The sequence below is a fragment of the Chionomys nivalis genome, chromosome 4 (genome assembly GCF_950005125.1).
Source record: "Chionomys nivalis chromosome 4, mChiNiv1.1, whole genome shotgun sequence".
Classification (NCBI taxonomy): domain Eukaryota; kingdom Metazoa; phylum Chordata; class Mammalia; order Rodentia; family Cricetidae; genus Chionomys; species Chionomys nivalis.
Genome location: NC_080089.1, coordinates 39,084,536 through 39,103,254, shown reverse-complemented (window position 1 = coordinate 39,103,254; position 18,719 = coordinate 39,084,536). Strand labels below are relative to the sequence as shown.

General features: G+C 47.5%; 1 protein-coding gene across 9 annotated transcripts in view; it reads left to right on the top strand.

Annotated features, from left to right (window-relative positions):
- Gramd1b (GRAM domain containing 1B) overlaps nt 1–18,719 on the top strand; it is a 234,047-nt gene that overhangs the window by 178,213 nt on the left and 37,115 nt on the right. The window contains exons 1-3 of one of the 9 annotated variants that reach the window (XM_057766564.1): nt 4,674–5,045; nt 10,194–10,318; nt 10,428–10,555. The exons of 6 other annotated variants lie outside the window; for them this stretch is intronic. Coding sequence is in view for 1 of the 3 variants with exons in the window: in XM_057766561.1 (XP_057622544.1) it covers nt 4,996–5,045 (50 nt within the window). In the remaining 2 variants the exon portion in view is untranslated. Of the gene's footprint in view, nt 1–4,673; nt 5,046–10,193; nt 10,319–10,427; nt 10,556–18,719 lie in introns of those variants that run through there. 2 more of the 9 variants (XM_057766565.1, XM_057766561.1) reach the window with 2 other exon arrangements.

Sequence of the window (18,719 nt, the reverse complement as noted above, 5' to 3'; positions counted from 1 at the left end):
ATTGGGGTGATGAGCTAAGATGATCAGGTTCGATTTTGCTCTGCGTCATCCCACAAAATCGGGTCCAATGAAAATGCCTGAGTGCTCCTTCTGGCAAGTCTTCATTGTGATGCAAATAAGATTCATAGATATAATAAGACTCAGCCTGTGATCACAGCCTCTCATTCTTGTCAACAACAATTAAGCCTTGAGGTGAGCAGTATTCCGTGTGGACAGCAACGTAAAACAGATGAACATTGCTGAGGTCGGTGAGACTGTTATTTGGGTCAAGAGGATTTGCGGACACACCTTTTTTTTTTTCTCTTTCTCTAGAGTGCAGTCTGGAATGTGCTTTCAGGACACCGCAGGACCCTGGGAAACCTCATTTTCATTGGGCACTTGAGGCTGTTGTTTGCCCCCTCTCTGCGACGACTTAGTTCCGGAAAGGCTATCAACTTTACCACAGTTTCCTAAATTAATTTACAGGAGAGCAATTTGGGCACTTAGTTAACCATAGCTTAGCCGTTGACATGTGGAGATGGGATTGGAGACCCTCAACTCCTCTGTGGAAGTCTCTCTAGTTAGCCTCGGCGTGATTAACAGATGCCCTTAGTAAGCAACCTGAGCCTTGGGAGAGGCCAGCAGCTGCCTCTCTTCCTGGAGTGTAATGAGAGGGGTGAGCCAGGGGAGGCAGGTTGAATGTGCTCAGATAGATGCTCTGCTGTTCAGCAAAGTCACAGGACCCCACCTTTTATGGTCATCTGAAAAAATTGGGATTATGAGCACCTATCTTTGTTGTTGGTAGGATTGCATGAAATCATTTGCTTAGCAAATTGCATTACACTTACCCCAAACGAGGAGCTCCTGTAAAGAAAGGAAAGCTTCCCTTCCGTAACACAGTAGAGCCGAGTCTTTGGATGGCTTGATATGTAAGTTTCTGAATGATGTCTGTGCTGTTTCCTTCTTGGGCAGAGTAGTCAAAGAACATGTTGGTGATGTATTGTTTTTTAGTGACTGTATTAAGGACCAAAAATTCTGAAGTTTCACGTGATTAGCTTCATATAAGATGTAAAGGTGTGAAATTACACTTGTCTTATCCCCGACCTTTTAACTAGTGTTTTCAGTATAAACTGAAAACATGCTATGAGTTGGGGCCATACAAGTGAAAGATGAATCTGTGTATTTATAAAAGAGATGGGAGAGTCCCTGAAAAGTCAGTATAGTGTGTTCAGAGTCACGTAGTAAGGAACTGGGGAAGGCAGAACAAGGACGTGGTTATCTGACCCACCAACACCTTGCTTACTATCCTGATGGAGCTTTACTCTCTGCAAGTATTGACTAGTCATCCTCGGTATTCTTATGTGCTGGAGATAAAAGAAGGAAATAGCCCAGAACCTTCCTGGGAGGTAAAACTAGCAGAAAGACCATAGGGTTTGCATTTGACTTATGAGTTCTATACTTCAGCTTGTAAGGGACACAGTGGGAGATGAACCCAACTCTGTGGGTGCTTTCATGTGTCTTTATTTGTTTCATTGTCTTTTAAGTGTTAAAAGTGTTGGCATGTGTGTGTGTGTGTGTGTGTGTGTGCATGCATACTATATATATGACCCCCAGATGGGGGTAGTAGAGTCATCTACTGAAGATTGCAGTTGCAAACAGCCAGATGTTAATTTTGGATTCAGATTTAACCTAAGCTCAAGGCCATTCTGTGGAGTAAGAGCAGAGGCAGGTAGGAGGTAGAGCTCAGGACAGAAGGAGGAATGAGTTAAGACAGTGTGCGTTTCCCTTGGCATTGCTAGTTTGCCCTTCTGTGGAACTGAGACTCCCCTACGTGACTGAAGTGGAATCAGACAGTCCAAACCCATCTGCTTCTTTGATCCCACAAGCCTGTTATTCTATCAGCAGGGCGTAGAAGGAAACGGTCTTGAAGAGACTTGTCGTGATGAGGCTGCAGACCAGGGACTTAAAGAACGAGGTCCCCCCCCCCCCCCCCCGCCCAGATGCTCAAGAAGTATTAGTGCTCAGCATGAATTTAACGAGCAGGACACAGTGACCCCAGTGGGTCACAGTGATTATCCACCTCCGGCGTGTCTCCTGGGCACTGGGAGTACATGGACAAGTGCCCTCTCATAGGAAGACCCAGATAGTAAGAATATACCTGCCAGCCCACTTTGTCTAAGGGACAAAGCGTGAGCATTAGGAAGACCCACACAATGTTCTCATGGGGTCATTGAGTCAGGGATTCAAAGTTGGGATGCAGTTGTCATCATTCTCCAGGTATTACAAGCACACCCGGGGCTTTGGGCAGTGCTGCTGTAGCTTGGATTTGAAATGTCCCCTCAAAGCCCACACAGTGAAGGAATGTCCAACCTGTGGTGCTTTGAGGAGGTGGGGAGCCTTAGGGAGGTGAGGCCTTACTGAAGGCGATTTCAGGGTCTCAGCTGTTGTGTGGAGCGGCGGGCTGTGTCTCGCCACCCGGCTAGCTTTACACCCGAAATAATTACATGAAAACTGTATTCTTTTAATCACTGCCTGGCCCATTAGTTCCAGCCTCTTATTGGCTAGCTCTTACATATTGATCTAACCCATTTCTAATATTTTGTGTAGCACCACGAGCTGGCTTAACAGGAAAGATCTTAACCTGTGTCTGTCTGGAGTGGGAGAATCATGGCGACTCACTGACTCGGCTTCTTTTTCCCAGCATTCTGTTCTGTTTACTCCACCCACCTTGGCCTATCAAATGGGCCAAGGCAGTTTCTTTATTAATTAATGAATGAAAGCAACAGATTAGAAAGAAATCACTCCCACATCACTCAGCCACTCTCTCTCTGTCTTTGCTTCCTGCCACCCATAAGGTGAACAGGTTTCTTCCTCCTCACACTATGCCATGAGAACACCAGTGACCATGAATTAAAACTCCTTAAACAGAGCCAAAGGAACCTTCTCCCTTCTGAAGTTGGTCACCTCAGGTATTTGCAGCAATGGAACACTAACCTGGGAAGCTGATGGTCATAGGTGTGGTAGTTTGAATGCAATTGACCCCTATAAGTTCAGATGGTTGGCACTATTGGGAGGTGTGGCCTTGTTGAAGTGGGTGTGGCCTTGTTGAAGGAAGTGTATTGCTGTGGGGGCAGGCTTTGAAGTTTCTTTTGCTTAAGTTTCACTCAGTGTCACAGTCCACTTCCTGTTGCTTTCTGGTCAAGATGTAGCCAGCACCATGTCTGCCTGCATGCTACTGTGTTCCCTACTATGAAGCTAATGGACTGAACCTCTGAATTGTAAGTTGCTGCCCTAATTAAATGTCCTCCTTTAAAGAGTTGCTGTGGTCATGGTGGCTCTTCACAGCAATAGAAACCTTCACCAAGACATGAGGTCTGAGTCAGGTGAACTGGATTCCCAGTACAGTCTCTGCATTGCTTACTCGTCTTGTGCTATGACAGAAACTGGGGCATGAAACAACTTAAGTGAACACGGACTTACTCTGGCCCACAGTTTGAGGGGATACAGTCCTTTGTGGCAGGGAGAGCATGGTAGGCAGATCCACAGCAGCGAAAGCATTTGATGGCCTTGGTCACATTTGGTGAACCAGGAAGCGAGGACCTCAGCCAGACGTGGAGCCAGCCTCTAACTTTTAACCCTGTGGACCCATGTCTGACAGTGAGGCCCCATGCCTAGAAGGTTCTCTGCTCTTCCAAACCAGAGCCAACAGCTGGAAATCAAGCTTTCAAACCCAAGAGCCCGTGAAGGCCATAGGAAACAGCAGGCTCCTTCTTGCCTTCACCTTTTCTGCGACTCAGTGTCTTCATCCGTTAGGTGGGCTGCAAAGCCTATTCATGCGGCTGTCTGGGGAACTGAATGACTTCATGTGGACGTGTGCTTTGCCAGCGATGAGTGGTTTGAAAGGTATTTGCTAGCACAGTGACTGAGTAGGATGGCGGGCAGACGTCCTCCTGGGGCGCGTGTGAGGACTGCGTCTCAGTGAATGGATGGAGAGACTATAGTTTAGAGAGGCGCATCTTAGGATATGAAAACTCAGATGACCCCACTTTGTCATGAGGGCAAGTGCTTAGTGTGGGTGTTACTCTTCTGTGTGTGAGCGCCTCACCCGCTCAAGAGGCCAGCATGGCTTTCTCTTACCTCACACGTCTGGGGGTGCTGTCCTGAACAGGTCTTCGGCCATTTTCTTGTGCCAGATTCTGGTCTCCAGTGCTGCCTTCCTCCTCCCTGTTCCCAGGGCTCAGGCAGGGAGAGCAGCTGTCATCCTGCCAACGATGCAAACCTCTATTTGGAGCTCGACACCTGCGTTTTTATTTGGCGTCACCTCCTTGCTACAAGTTGACCTAATAGACAACACCTGGGAGCTAATCGGTGACAGCAAAGGGAGCAGAGGCTCCCGGGTGCATCATCTCGGGTTTTGTCAGATTTGGGGATGAAGAAGAAATAACGCCTGCAGCCCCAGTAGCTCTGCCCTCCAAGCTGGCATGAATAATTGAGAGCTGGCAAGCTGACTGCACCAGAGAGTTGCATTATGTAAACCGGCAGGCGGCGTGTGCGTGCGTGCGTGCGTGCGTGCGTGTGTGTGTGTGTGTGTGTGTGTTCCTGCTTGAGAGGGTGTGTGTCTGCTGCCTGTGCGCCTGCGTGCCCGAGCTTAGAACAGCTGTCTGTGAGGGAGTCGGAGTCAGAGAGGGAGGGAGGGAAGAAAAGAGAGAGAGAGAGAGAAAGAGAGAGAGAGAGAGAAAGAAAACGCAAAGGGACTTTTGTACCGCTGCATGGCCACACCAAATAACAGCCACTGAGGGAGGTGGGGGGGTTGAAGAAAATAAAAAGGGGGCCATGCTTAAAATTCCAGAGCAGTACGAAACAGCAGAACAGGAGAGCGTCCCCAGCCTATGTAAGCTGTGTCCCCTGTCCCCTCCCCAGTAGACACAGGGCTTTTGGATGGGCATGGAGGTGAGTGCCCTCCAACCTCCTCAGGGCCCCTGCTCCCTGCCCCCACCCCTACTGCCCAATGCATGAATGAATGGGTTTTCTGCACTGCACTCTGCTGCGTTCCTAATGGCTTCCAGGTTAGTGCCACCTCGTGCTGACGCTTGTGTGTGTGTATGTCAGTCTATCTTTGTTTCCTTGTGGGAATTTTGGGAAGTGGGCGGTTATGTCCTGGAGTAGGGTGGGGGCTCTGGGGCCTTGGAGCATGGACCTGCCTGTCTGTATGCTTTCTCCAAGTGAGGCACTGGCTGCTCAGGGCTGCCAAGAACACAGACCTTCTGAGGCAGAGTAAGTCTGGAGTCCATGTTGTTCGCTTCTGTTCTCTGTTCGGGATGGAGAAAGCAGCCAGTGTGACATCATGCTGCAGGGATGCCACATTCCTTTCCCTCCCTGGCCTTGCCTCCTTTCCTCCATCCTCCCCACCTCTCTCTCACCAGGAGCAGTACCTGGGTTGACCTGAGTGGTTCAGTACTGAGAGGCAGCCCTGGGGTAGACTGGAACTGATGGGGTCCCCTTTGCCAGTGAGACTTAAGAGAAGCACTGTGACGTGAGCTAGGTGGTCAGAAGATGGAATTAATGGTGCGTCATGGAGGTAGCCAGGAACTGCTGGGGGAGGCTGGCCAGACCATGTGCTCCTGGTTCCCACCCACTGACTTCCTGTGGGTAGGAGGTGACAAAGAAGGGTGACCAGGGAGATAGGGACAGATAATGCTTATTCCAAAGGGAGAGGACCCAGTACCATAAGGATCTGGTCAACAGAAGGAAAGGACGCCAGAGAAGCAGGCAGCTTGTGGCTGGGGAGGAAAGGAGTTTGCTTCTTCTGTGACTTAGTCGGTACTTGGTTCAGAGATTTGTCATATGTTTTGAGGAAACAGACACCGAGTATCTGCATCTTCATTCTCCTCCTCCCTGCATTGTTTGTTATTGGCTTGCTTTAGAGAAGTGGGGGTAGGGGGCTGAGGGACTCAGTCATCTCCCTCTGGCCTCAGCCAAGAGTTCAGATGGGGCTGGGGGAAACGATCTCTGTTCCTCTGTTCCTTTGCTAGCAGACTTTTCTGATCCTTGCCTGTCCTGCTTCTCCTGACCGCTGATTTTGAATGGTGGGTAGCAGTCCCCAGCTTAGCGAAGTATGGGATCCACAGCAGAAAAGCTGGCCTAGAGACAGAGAAAGGGACATTTCGTGGAGCTGCCTGGGGCAAGAGAGTGACAGAGCCAAGGCCATGCATAGAAAGTAACACCTGAAGACCTTGTCAGTGGGCGATGAGCCGAGAATCTGCTACTGGTGTGGTTAATGTGGTAGACACTGAGCAATTGGAAACTTGATACCAAGCAAGGACAGAGCGAAGGGTAGGAACTTTTGTGATCTTTGCCTCTTCCCTACCCTTCTGTCCTGAAACATTTCTGCTGCCACAGAGAGCAAGCAGGCAGCAGCTCTTCTCAGTGTTGGGTGGTATTCCTGTTGAGGACAGGTTCCTTGTCTGGAGACACAGGCAAAACAGACCCATAGAAAAGATCTTTACAAGTTGTTCAGTGTCAGAGCAGGCTGGTGAACTCTTTCTGTAAATATTTAGGCTTTGCGGGCCCCATGGTCGCTGTCAGAGGTAGCCGAGTCTTTCTTAGACAGTGAGAGTCGTTCTGAGTAAAAGAGCATGGGTGTGTTCACAATAAAACATTTCTCTGGACCCCTGAAACCTTAACATGCTGCAAAGTCTTTTTGATTTGTTTGTTTTTTTTAAAAAAAAACTATTTAAAAGTATATAATCTCTGAACTCATCCATGTAAGAATTTAAGGTCCACGGTTTTGCATCTAGCTTAGAGATACAGCCCTGTCAGCGGTTGAGAGTAAGAACTGGGTGACATCACCATCCGACCGGAACTCAGGACCGGCCTAGTGAAGGGAAGTGGTGAGTGGGTGTGCTCCTTGTAGGGACGCACATCAGTACGTGACACATGTAGACACCCCTACCCTCATCAAGGATGAGGAAAAGCAAGAGCCGGGAGGCCCAAAAGAGAAAATGACTAATTCTAGATTTCCCTGGTTCAGAAGATGGCTCTAAAAATAAGTCTGTGCTCTGATTTCTAAAGTACATGGTGGGGGGGTGATCATTCCTCTCTATTCTGAGTCTGTTGGACCACTTCTGCACGGTTACAGCCATGTCTGGGCTTACCAGTATATTGGGGCTCTGAACAATCAGATTCAGCCAGGGGCTGGCTGAGGGCTTCCTTGTTGTATGCTGTAAGGGGTCAGCATGTGTGGAGAGGCATCGGAACTGTGTGAAAAGACCGCTTAGAAAAGAAATTCGGATTATACTATGGTTCCTAGGGTAGAACTTTGGTAGGAAGCCACAGGAAATAGTTGGAGCTTTATCTGAGTTATTCAAAGGTGAAATGATTTGCCAAACGATGGCTTTCGTCTCTTGTCTTGTTCTCTAACAAGTTCTCTAGTGCCATGTGAACAGAGATTGCCACTTGGAGATTCAGCTCAGGAGGGAGGTGCCCTGCTTCCAACATGCTGGGTCCTGAGCTTGGTCCCCAGCACCGCAAATGCAAAACGGCACATAAGCAAAATTTGTATGATATGTTGTTAGAGAGAGAGAGATGGTGGTTTTTAATTTCTGAGGATAGATTTGAGGGAGTAAATTTCACTTTAATGAAGGCAATAAAGCGTGAAGAAATTACATCCTAGGATCCAACCTCAAGTTTGGAAAAGCTGTAAAGAAAAGAAAGTGGTATTAATTGTAATGTGTTTTTTAAAAATACTGGGTGTGGTGGCGCACACCTTCAAGTTCTTAGCGCCCAGGAAACAGAGCCAATTGGATCACCATGAGTTTGAGGCTGGCCTGGTCTACACAGTGAGTAAGTAGCCAAGGCTACATAGTGGCGCCCTGTCTCAAGCAAACAAGACGTTGACAAATAAACACACTTCTTGGCTGTAGGAAGGAAGTCTGGGGTTTTGTTCTTTGAGTGTATTTTAAATTGGGCAGATGAACCCTCCCTCTAAAAGTCCTCATTATTCTAAGTGTCCATGGTTTTACATTAGGCTTTTATATATAATATGTATGTGCACGTGTGTGTACGTGTATGTGTTTAAGGCATATGCATGACAGACAAGAGGATGATTTTGGGAGTCTTCCTCTATTATTTACCACCTCACTTTTTGGAGACAGGTTCTCTCACAGAACCAGAAGCTCGCCCTTTTAAGCTAGGCCAACTGACCTGCAAGCTCCAGGGTTCCATGTGTCCAACCTCCAATAATGAGGTTACAGGTGTGTTGTACATCCCCATCTATCTAGTCTTTCCTGTGTAACTCAGCTCTTCTTACTTTCATGCTCTCTCATCCCTTGAGGCAACTCTCCCCTTGGCATCATTTTGTTTGGTCACTGGCAGAAAATAAATGAGAGCTGGGTTTGAATTTGAGGGTTTCTTTGAGGATTAATAGATATCTATACCAACGGGGTGAGAGCAATGCCGTGGTATGCTGTCCTCTGTCTGTCCACCCGCTGGTGCAACTGTCCGTGGTGGAGCTTTCTTCTGCCTGAGTACTGTGGGAATCTCCCCTGCAGATGTGGTCCTGATCAGAGACAGAGAGAGCAGTGATGCTGAGCTGACTGTGGACTCAGATTGCCTGCATCTTGTTTCTGCAGACTTTGCCCAATTTAGACCTGAGCCCTTCTGTCCCAGGGATGCTGAGGCTCCCAAGTGCTTTGCAATATGTTCTTTCCCACCCTCCTCTCACATCTCTGTGTGGGTGAGGAGAATGCACACTCATTTTTCCTCCAACAATTAAAGCTGAAGCTCAGAGTAGAGGAGTTTGCCATGACATCATACCCAGGGAAGGGCCTGAGTCAGAAAGGCCACCTTTTCTGATGTACAGTTCCATGGTCCTTCCATTTGACTGGACATCACCAACATATGGTGATGAGAGATGTTGTGATTAAATCCAAGTAGTTCCTGTTATACGATGTTAGTTAATTGCATGGTGGTCTTGTTCTCCAGATTGGAAATCCTTAGTCAGGGATGGTATTCCTCAGGTCAAGACGTGATCTGATAGGGAACATGTTTTCACTGATGGATGGGACAGGATGGGATGGGTTGAACGGATGTATGTTTGCCTGCGTGTAGAGTCCAGAGGACAACATGTGTCCTCCGGTGTCACCCTCCAGGATGCCATCTTCCTCCTTGAGACAAGGTCTTTCACGGGCCCAGAATTCACCCATTAGGTTAGCCTAGCCTGCCATCTAGCTTTAGGGATCTTCTTGCTTCTGCCTCTGCTGGGGGAAAATCAAAATCTGATCCTCATGTCGGCGAGACAAGCACTTTATTGGCATGCTCTATCCTCCCCTCACCCGTCCCCTAAGCCACATTTATTTTGCTGAGGCTGGGGGAGGGGCCCTTGATGAGCAGCCTCAGAAGGAACTGGAAATTCTATTCAGTTGAACTCCTCCTTGCCTTATTTGACTAGCTGGCGGTCTTCCGGTGGACTGGAAATCTTTTTCAAGGGGCTTCCTGGGATAGCTTAGCACCCGCATTTTACAAGGTCCCGTACTCCCGAGCCTTGAAGATTCTGAAATGGTTTGAGTAGAGTTGTACTTAGATTTGACAGAGACTGCTAGAGCCAAGTTTAAAAAGTATTATTAAGTCCCTACTCCGTGCCCAGTGTCTCGTTTGATGTGTGGATACAAAGAACCATGACCTAGTCCCTTGCCCAGTGGGCCCTGGGAGTGAATTAATGTTACAATGTTAGAGGTGCTTAGAAAGTCCTTGCTTGCTGATGCTAACTAAGTGAAATTAGCTTTATTAAAAAAAAAATCAGAGGGGTGGGGAAGGGAGGGAGAGAAGGAGAGAGAGAGAGAAAGAAAAAAAGATCATTGATATAGCCCCTTTAAGAGACATCCTACCTGCCTGCATGGACCTATGAATACTCGGTTATTGAAACTCACAGGCCGAGGTCCCCAGCACCCTGAAGGCAGAGTTCCTGCACTGAGTGGAAGTGTTACCAAGGCCCCTTCCAAACTAGGCTGTTAGAGACCGTACAGCCAGCCCAGCAGAACCGTACCCCAGTCCTTCAGTACTTGCTCTGCTGAGAACGCTCTCAGGGGGTAAGGCTGTAACCCACCAGCATGATCTGTTTGTGATTTTGATATCTTTTGCTTTGTTTTTAAGTCTTTGCTCTATGGAATTAGGGAGTTGTACAGTGACTATACTCTCTCTTGTATCTCTGCCACAAGGAGGGCGCAGGATTTAAGAGCAACATCCAGTTTCCTCACGGGGGATTTGCATTATGGGCAATTACAGGAACCCCTCTCCGTTTGTGATGCCCTGTCCAGATTTATTCCTTTTAAGACTCCTTCAGGTAAGGCAGCTCATAACCTTTTAAAAGCCAAGGAACACAGGTTCCCAGAAAGATTTCTCAGGGGCACCAAAGAGCTCAGAATTTTAAACCCAGATACTCTGATGTCTAGACAAAATGACAAGGCCAGCCAGGAGTTTGGAAGTGATGTCATATTTCAGTTTTTTATCGATTAAGAAGTCAGAATAAAGACTGAGCGCCGGAGTTATAAAGAAGGCAGACTTGGCCAGCTTCACAAAGGTATGTCTAAGAGTGTGCTTGAATGGATAGCCTTGCAGTCATTTAGTGCATGCCTGTGATCCCAGCGTGTGGCACTTGTTCCCGTAGAGGCACTGGGGAACTTCTCTAGAGACAGGACCCCACCCCCAACAGTGTTCATTAGGGTGCTAAACAGTGAAGGCTCAGAAGCATGACCAGGAAACTGAAAGGAATGATGGGGTGAGGATTCTGGGGGGATGGCAAAGCCACTTTGGATGACCCAGAGAGGTAACACTTTAATTTTGATGCAGTGGTGGGAAAGGAGCCAATGCGTGAAACTTCAGAAGGACACAGAGGTCAAGTAGGGACTGCCAGGCAGAGGTGGACATGGGTTCGAGGAGAAGAATGACCCAGGGAAGCTGGAAAAACACAGCGATAGGGCCGGAGAGATGGCTCAGTGGTTAAGAGTATTGCCTGCTCTTCCAAAGGTCCTGAGTTCAATTCCCGGCAACCACATCCTCAATCTATAATGAGGTCTGGTGCCCTCTTCTGGCCTGCAGACATACGCACAGACAAAATATTGTATAAATAATAAATAAATAAATATTAAAAAAAAACCACAGCGATAAATGATATAAGATGAAGTAGGGAAGCCATCTTGATGCTTTCTGGGTAGTTGGTCATTAAACACTTGCTGAAGAGCCTCTGAGTCTTTCTCTGAAGAAAGTGGACAAGGAAGTGGTGTGGATTGGGTGTAGCCTGGGACTGTGTGTTCTGTGGCCTGGCCTCTGGCTGCTTCTGTAGCACGCTCAGTGGTACTCGTGGTGACCCTAATTTGTTTCTCTTTGAACTATCCACGAAGATATTAGCAGCCCTGGCTTCTCCTGTGCCCTGGAAGGACCCAAACAAACTTATTTTGTTTTTACAGAAGAGGGGGAAAGTGGGTCAGCCTGTTTCGGCATTTCAGGCATGGAGTCCCGGTTCCATTGCAGGCTCTGGTCTCCATGGAAATGAAAAATAGCGTTTGTCATGTCTGTTCCTGTTTTGAATTCCAAACTCTGGCCTCAACAGGCTGCAGGAAGGCCAGGCAGTAGGGAGTAGGATAGATGGAGCCTCCAACCGTTGTAAAGAAGGGTCCTTCTCATTGGCTTGAGCACGAAAAGGCCTTGCCCTTACCAGCCCTCTCTCTCTCTCTCCATCACTTCTCCGGACCATGAATGCCAGCGTCAGGGCAACTCAAGTTGTGCTTTTCTCTCTTTGGCCCAAGACTTTACATGGACCGTGCCCATGTGACAATTGTTCAGTTAATTCATCAACAGCTTAAGTATTCGATCGCTAAAGCTTGGCCAAATATGTACCCAGTGGGGATAGGGCTAGATGATCTGATAGTCACCTGGCAGCAAGTGTTTAATGGCCTGTGTTACCTTTTAATTACTTCATAGGATTTTTTTTAAAACAATTTTAAACATTCTTTGTCTTATTTTTTTTTTTTGGTTGTCTGCATGTATCTATTTGTGTGCATGGCTATACATATGGTGTCCAGAGGTCAATATCAGATGTTTTCCTTGATTGTATTCCATCTTTGAGATAAGGTCTCTCACAGAACTAGGAATGTCCTCATTTGACTAGACTGCTGGCCAGCCAGCCCAAGGAACCTTCTTTCTGCCGTCCCAGGGCTGGAGTTACAGGAACACATTGCTGTATCCAGTTTGTGGGTGCTAGAGATGGAACCTAGGGTCCTTATGGCTGTGTGGTGAGCACTTTACCAATGGAATCACCTCCCCAGCCATGGATTAGAATCGACAAAGAGAAACCAGTAAGTGAAGCCTGTTGACCACTGGAAGAACCCTGAATTATTGACACCCAACCCACCGAGGTGTCATCAAGTCATTCTGAAAGGGTGGAGGGAGCAGTCTGTGTCTTTCAGTCCCTATCTCTTGAAGCAGTTAGAGAGATCCATTAGGTGTCAGGAGGAGCCAGCCTTTGTGTCCTAGGGAGACAAGTGTACCTCCTGTAGGCTACCTGTCTCCATAGCTTACCTACCCCAGAGGATCACAGCTGCCCCACCCGATATAATCGGACATTCCTCCCTTGAGGGAGCAGGCTCCAGGGTGGAATCCTGCCAGGATGAGACTTCAGGTTATAGGTGTATAGAAAACAGGTTCCCTATGACCACAGGAAGCTCTTTGCATGAAAGACAACAGTACATTCTCCATCCTTCCCGCTTCAACCCTATCCAGCGTCCTAAAAGCGTATGTTGGTGCTAAGTTCCTGAGATGTGTCTTCGTATACACCAGGGAAGACTGATTTTTAAAAATAGTGATTGATTCCTCTTGAGGATGGGGATGTCAGGGGAACTAAAGACCCCACTGGGGTTTGTGATTTGTGACATGTGCTCCCATCTATGAAATCCTAGTGGTTGGTCTGCCCTTCCCACCTACTGTGCTGTGGTATTCTGTGGGTGCAGACATTAGATTCAGAAACTGCTAATGGACAAGCAAGAACACAGGGAAGGGAAGAATAGCCATCTTCAATAGTCCTCCATAGACTCTGAATTTGGAAGTGGTGTAGGCGGACAGGCTTCCTGATGGAGGCATTTGCAAGCAGCATGTAAATTCTCTGCAGAGTGTTTCATACACACACCTGTGGCCTCTCTGTCTCAGACACATGACCACAGGCTATGAGGGTGACTGATTCCCATGGATATTTGCAGTGCGGTTTTGGAGAACTAAGGAGGACTGTTGAGGAGACTTTAGACTCAGCGTTGAGACGCGTCACCTGTGGGTCGGTACAAGAATCAGCTTTTGCCCGATAACTGTGAGTGGCAGGGAAGCGTGAGGGGCCTGAGGGTGCTAGTGGTAATTATCAGGGGGACCAAAAGCTGCAAGGGGTGTCCCATCAGGTCCCATTGGGTCCCATTCTCCTCTACCACATTCTCCTGCCTGTGCTCCGTCAGTTCTTCTGCTGCTCTCAATGCTAGCAGGTCATACCATGAGTTCAAAGTAAGTCCACCTTCCTGTGGCCTTAGAAAGAGGGCTCTGTGACCAAGGACATACAGGGATATCAAGTATTTTCTCATTCCTTCAAAGCTGTTCCTTGGGCCTAGTGATGCTACAGCTTCAGAATGATACTTATCTTGGATGTGGATTCTGAAAACGATGCCCAGAAAGTCAGCGAGAGATGGTATGAGGACAAGACTAGGATTCTGTACTTTTAGGAATCACACTCCGTGTTGCTGACACCCTTCCCCCTACAATATACACCTTACGAGTGCGAGTCCAGCAACATTCACATCTCTTCCACTTAACAGGCCCCAACAAGAGATTGAGGAAAGAGGCCAAGGGAGTTTAATACCCGCTTTGGTGGCTCAGCTGTTTCTAAGGACTGGTCATGCATCGGGCACTGTGCAGAGTTGCTTCACATGAGAAAAGTGAGACTCAAGAACCAGAGAAAGCTGGACTTGCTCTCCTGGCACACTGGCAATTTTCCTTATCATGCTGCTTTGAGATACAATGCCCAGATTTACTCCTCTCCTAATGGCAGTGCCCTGAAATATATCACAGAGTCATTCTTTTTTTTTTTTCCTAAGATTTATTTATCTTGTATACAGCATTCTGCCTCCATGTATGGCCGCACGCCAGAAGAGGGCACCAGATCTCATTACAGATGGTTGTGAGCCACCATGTGGTTGCTAGGAATTGAACTCAGGACCTCTGGAAGAGCAGCCAGTGCTCTTAACCTCTGAGCCATCTCTCCAGCCCCACAGGGTCATTCTTAAAAGTTATCAGTGCTCCTTGGTGGAGAGAGGATTGTAGCCAGGCTCTCTGCCATTAAGGGGACCTTAGGGCTGGGTTTGGGAATCTGATGGAGAACGAGTTAGGGCTGTGCTGCTGGTAGGACCACAGGATCACAAGGGCAGACACTGCAATCCAAACAGACGAAGGGATAGGGCGTCCAGAGTGGCAGGTATATATTTTTGCAATATCTGGAGCAGAAACAATCTTTGCTAAAGACAAACACATAAACTTGAATAAAGAACACCAGCTGACCATTGTGCTCGGCTCGGAGTTCTGAAAAAATGCACGGGTGGCTGATCAGGGAGCTGGCGCGCTGACAAGGTCTGCCTGTGCCTGCAGGACCTCATTAGGAATAAGGATGGAGGGCTGGAGAGATGGCTCAGTGGTTAAGAGCATTGCCTGCTCTTCCAAAGGTCCTGAGTTCAATTCCCGGCAACCACATGGTGGCTCACAACCATCTGTAATGAGGTCTGGTGCCCTCTTCTGGCCTGCAGACATACACACAGTCAGAATATTGTATACATAATAAATAAATAAATATTTAAAAAAAAAAAAAAAAAAAAAAAAAAGGAATAAGGATGGAGAGGGTGAGCCAGAAAAAGTAGTGCCCTTGCCAGGGTGTGTGAGGTGCAGGTGGGAGAACCTGTAAAGAAAGTCGCATTGTAGAAAGAGAACCTTTGTTCTCCTCCCGTGTTTCCCTTTCCCGATTGCTCAAGGACAGCAGCCTCGGGAGTACTGGGAATAGGCCCTGACCACACATAGCATGAGACGCTGTGGTCAGGCTTGAGGACGTACTTTCTGTCACAAGGTAACTGGGATGGGGGTGAAATAGCCTTCGTTGCCTGTCTTACACATAGGAGAGGTGGGGAATGAGTGAGCATCTTCCTGGGTTAGGGGCTGCCAGCAGAGTCTTAGTGGACCTGTTCTTCGGAGGACGTGATGATTACAGGACTCCTGTGAGCGTTAGTTCAAAACCGTTTCATGAGCGGCTTCTTGTCACTCTCCTGCGTTCCATGCTATTCAAGACTTTCATCTTCTTCATGTTTATTTCTCTTTTCATTCTTTCTGTTCTGCCTTGACTTCCATGGTTTTACCTGGATAACCCCAACACATTTTCTTAACCCAGTTCTTCAAGGAAAGCTTTTTTCTTTCCTTTTTTCTTTTCCCTTCCTCCCTTCCTCCCCCCACTCTGCTTTCTTGGATCACAACTCCTGTAGCCTATATTCCATTGAGAAGAGGTCATCTCTGACTCCACCTCGCTATAAATGTCCTAAGCACAAAGAACTTCCCTTATTCATCTGTGTGAACTTGAATGTTTAACATTGTACCTGGTGGCCAATAAATATCTGTGCACTATAGCGCTACACACACAGTCACAACACCTTGGCCAGGCACTTATTCTGCTGTTTCTCAGGTTTCATAAAGGCCAAGGTTACAGGACTCTTCCTGAATTCAGGTCAGTGGTCCTGTGTTTTGACCCAATACTGGTCTTCCTCTGTACGGTAAGGTCCTTTTGAGCCCATCCCCAAGTATAATGTTTGTTCCATTACTACAGCTTGTAGAATCAGGTTAAGGGCATGGTAGACTGCTATACAAAATGCATAGGAATTAGTTTTATTTGCTTGGCAGCTTGTCCAAGACTATAGGACAATGGCTGATCTTTTAATAGGTTTTAGCAATGTAGCAATGACTCTGCTAAGGCACAGAACTATGGTTACAGGGTTTTCTTCTTGTATAGAGAAGAACTGGAGCAGAGGTCAAGCATGGAAGGGTCAACAACCTCTTATTATTCTCAGTGTTTTTCAGAAATGGTCAAATCATAGCTAAAGCTATTGAACAAGTCAAGACAATGTTAAATATTCAACTTCACAGTTACTCAGTTAAAAGCTTTGAGAACCTGAGGTAGGACCCCAGGACAGGAAAGGAAGGATGGGCTAATGAGCCTATGGAAACAGAATGAGTGGAACACAGTGGCGTGGGGTGGGAGAGAGGACACTTCTGAGCAATGATGGTGTCTTTGGAGAAAGGCCGGGAATGGGCAGAGATCTGGGAAGACGATGGCCAGATATTTGGGAGCTGAGGCACTCAGAAGACATCTGGAAGAAATATCCACTGGGCACAGTATTGTTGGGCCACATTAGCAAGTGTGTGTATGTCTGGTGGTAAAGGAGACTCACCCAATGACAGGTCGAAGTCAGAGAGTAGTGGCCACAGAGGTGAAGAACACATTTGGAGAAGAACTAAATTCTAGTTTGGGAAACATGAGATGACGCAAGAGACCAGAGAGATGACTCCGTGGGCAAAGGTGCTTGCTGTCAAGCCTGACAGCCTGAGTTCGATCCCTGCGACCCTCGAGGTGGAAGGAGAGAAATAACTCCCTAATCTCACATGTGCAGTGGGGAGTACGCACATACTTGTAATAGAGCTTGTGTGTAGAGGTCAGAGTACAACTTGCAGGGGTTTAGTCCTCTCCTTCCACCCTGTGGGTCCTGGGGGTTATACGCGGATCAACAGCTTGGGAGCAAGAGCTGTGCCGTTTCACCTACTCCATTCGTGTTATTTATTGTGCACTGTATCTGGCATCCAGTTTTTTATACCTTTGACTTTGTTTTGCCCTCGGCAGCCACTTATGAGCAGGCACTCATGGTCTAGGATCAGACTGTATGAAAATGGCCTTTATTTCAGGAAGACGGGAAAGGTCTTTTGTGTTTGTGATAGACAGGTGTTCCTCCTCCTCCTCCTTTTCTTCGTTGGGGTTGAGTGAGTAAGAAGATCGCTCCTGAATACTTGGACATAGGCTGGAATTTTCCCAAGATAAAGGAGGTTTTCTTAGACGGGTGAGCACTTGGGTCTCCTTCTCTAAGCTCTCCCAGAGGGCCGGGGTGTCTGCTTCCATCAGACAGGTGGTTCAGCTTCTTGACATGAAGCAAAGGAAACTAACTTTCTTTCCCCAGGGCTCACAGTATCAAATGGTTTTAGAGAGTCAGAAGAAAAAGGATGGAGTTGCAAGGGGAGAGAAGTTGGACCGCCTCCTCCGAGAGGCATCTGGGGCCTCTTCGAGTCATTGGCAGACAAGATTTTAATTGAACTCTATGTGTTCAAATGAAGCAAAACCGTGGGCCTTCTGGCTACATTTGTTTTTCTCCTTTTCCCTGGTCTTTCTTTCTCAGTTTTTCTAATAAGGATCACAATGATCCTTCCCCTACTTTCGCCTCTCCCCAGTGGTACTGCTTGGGCATATAGACTTTCTCTCCTATATTGAGTTTATCCAGGAGGCAGAGCCTGGTAATCATTGCAAATGTCTCCAGTGGGGCATCTGAGGTTACAGCCAGCCCTTCATGCAAATGTCACTGTCCGGCACCCTGCGCTCTATTTCCTGAGGCAAGGCCAGAATGTGGTTTTCCTGAGATGGTTGCCTGGCTTATCCAGTCTGGCTACCGAGCAGGTGGACAGGATCCCGTCCCCTCCTGCCACCTTGCTCTGTGGCCGTTGCAGTGTCACAGGCTGCAGTACCATTCCTCCCTGTTCCCCTTCCCTTTTCGTCCATCCCTTCCGTTTTTCCTTTCAAAACAAAGCAAAATGAATTCAAGGTTTTCCTCTCCCTTTTCTTCCTTATCTCTTCTGCTCTCTTGAAAACACAAGCCGAGTTTCAATTCTTCTTGTATTAGCAGATGGTATGCTGAGGTGTGACTGGGTCTGGTGCCGTGGGAAGGTACAAGAAACTTTTTAGAGACGAATGTGGGGTGGGGGCTAGAGGATAAGACCTTGCCCCTCTGGGACAGCAGCATAACTCGATCGAATACCAGATGCATGACTTCCATCTGAAGCAAATTCTGAGTCTCTGCTTTGATCACTTGCTTCTGTCTGCCAGGTATTTCTCTTCATTTTTAAACTTAAGGATAGTGGAACTTGCCATTATTAGCTTGCTTGAATGTCTTTAGACACATGGTATGTGGGCCGGTGAGAAGGCTCAGTACATAAAAGTGCTCACTGCCAGTCAAGGAGCCTGCGTTCATTGCCCAGGATCCACATTGTTCTCGGTGTGTGTGTGTGGGGGGGGGGGTGGCGCAAACTCCAGCAGGTTGCTCTCTGACCTTTGCAGGCATGCTGTGGCATATCCCCGCGTACACACACGCAAAAAGAAAGTAACGTAATGGTTTTAAAAAGACATGTTTATGAAATATATATATGTGAATGGTTTGAGAAGTGAGATTATCATTATGAACAAAAGGGTTGACGCACAGTGTTTGTAAAATGAGCTGGTGATATTGAGTGAACGCCAACGATTCTTTCAGGGCTTAAATTATTTTTCCTAATAGCTTTCTGCCTATCATAAGTTGTAAAAGCTCAAACTGGATTGGATGGGGAGATTGCGGGATAGGTGGGTAAATACTTTAATACCTACCTGC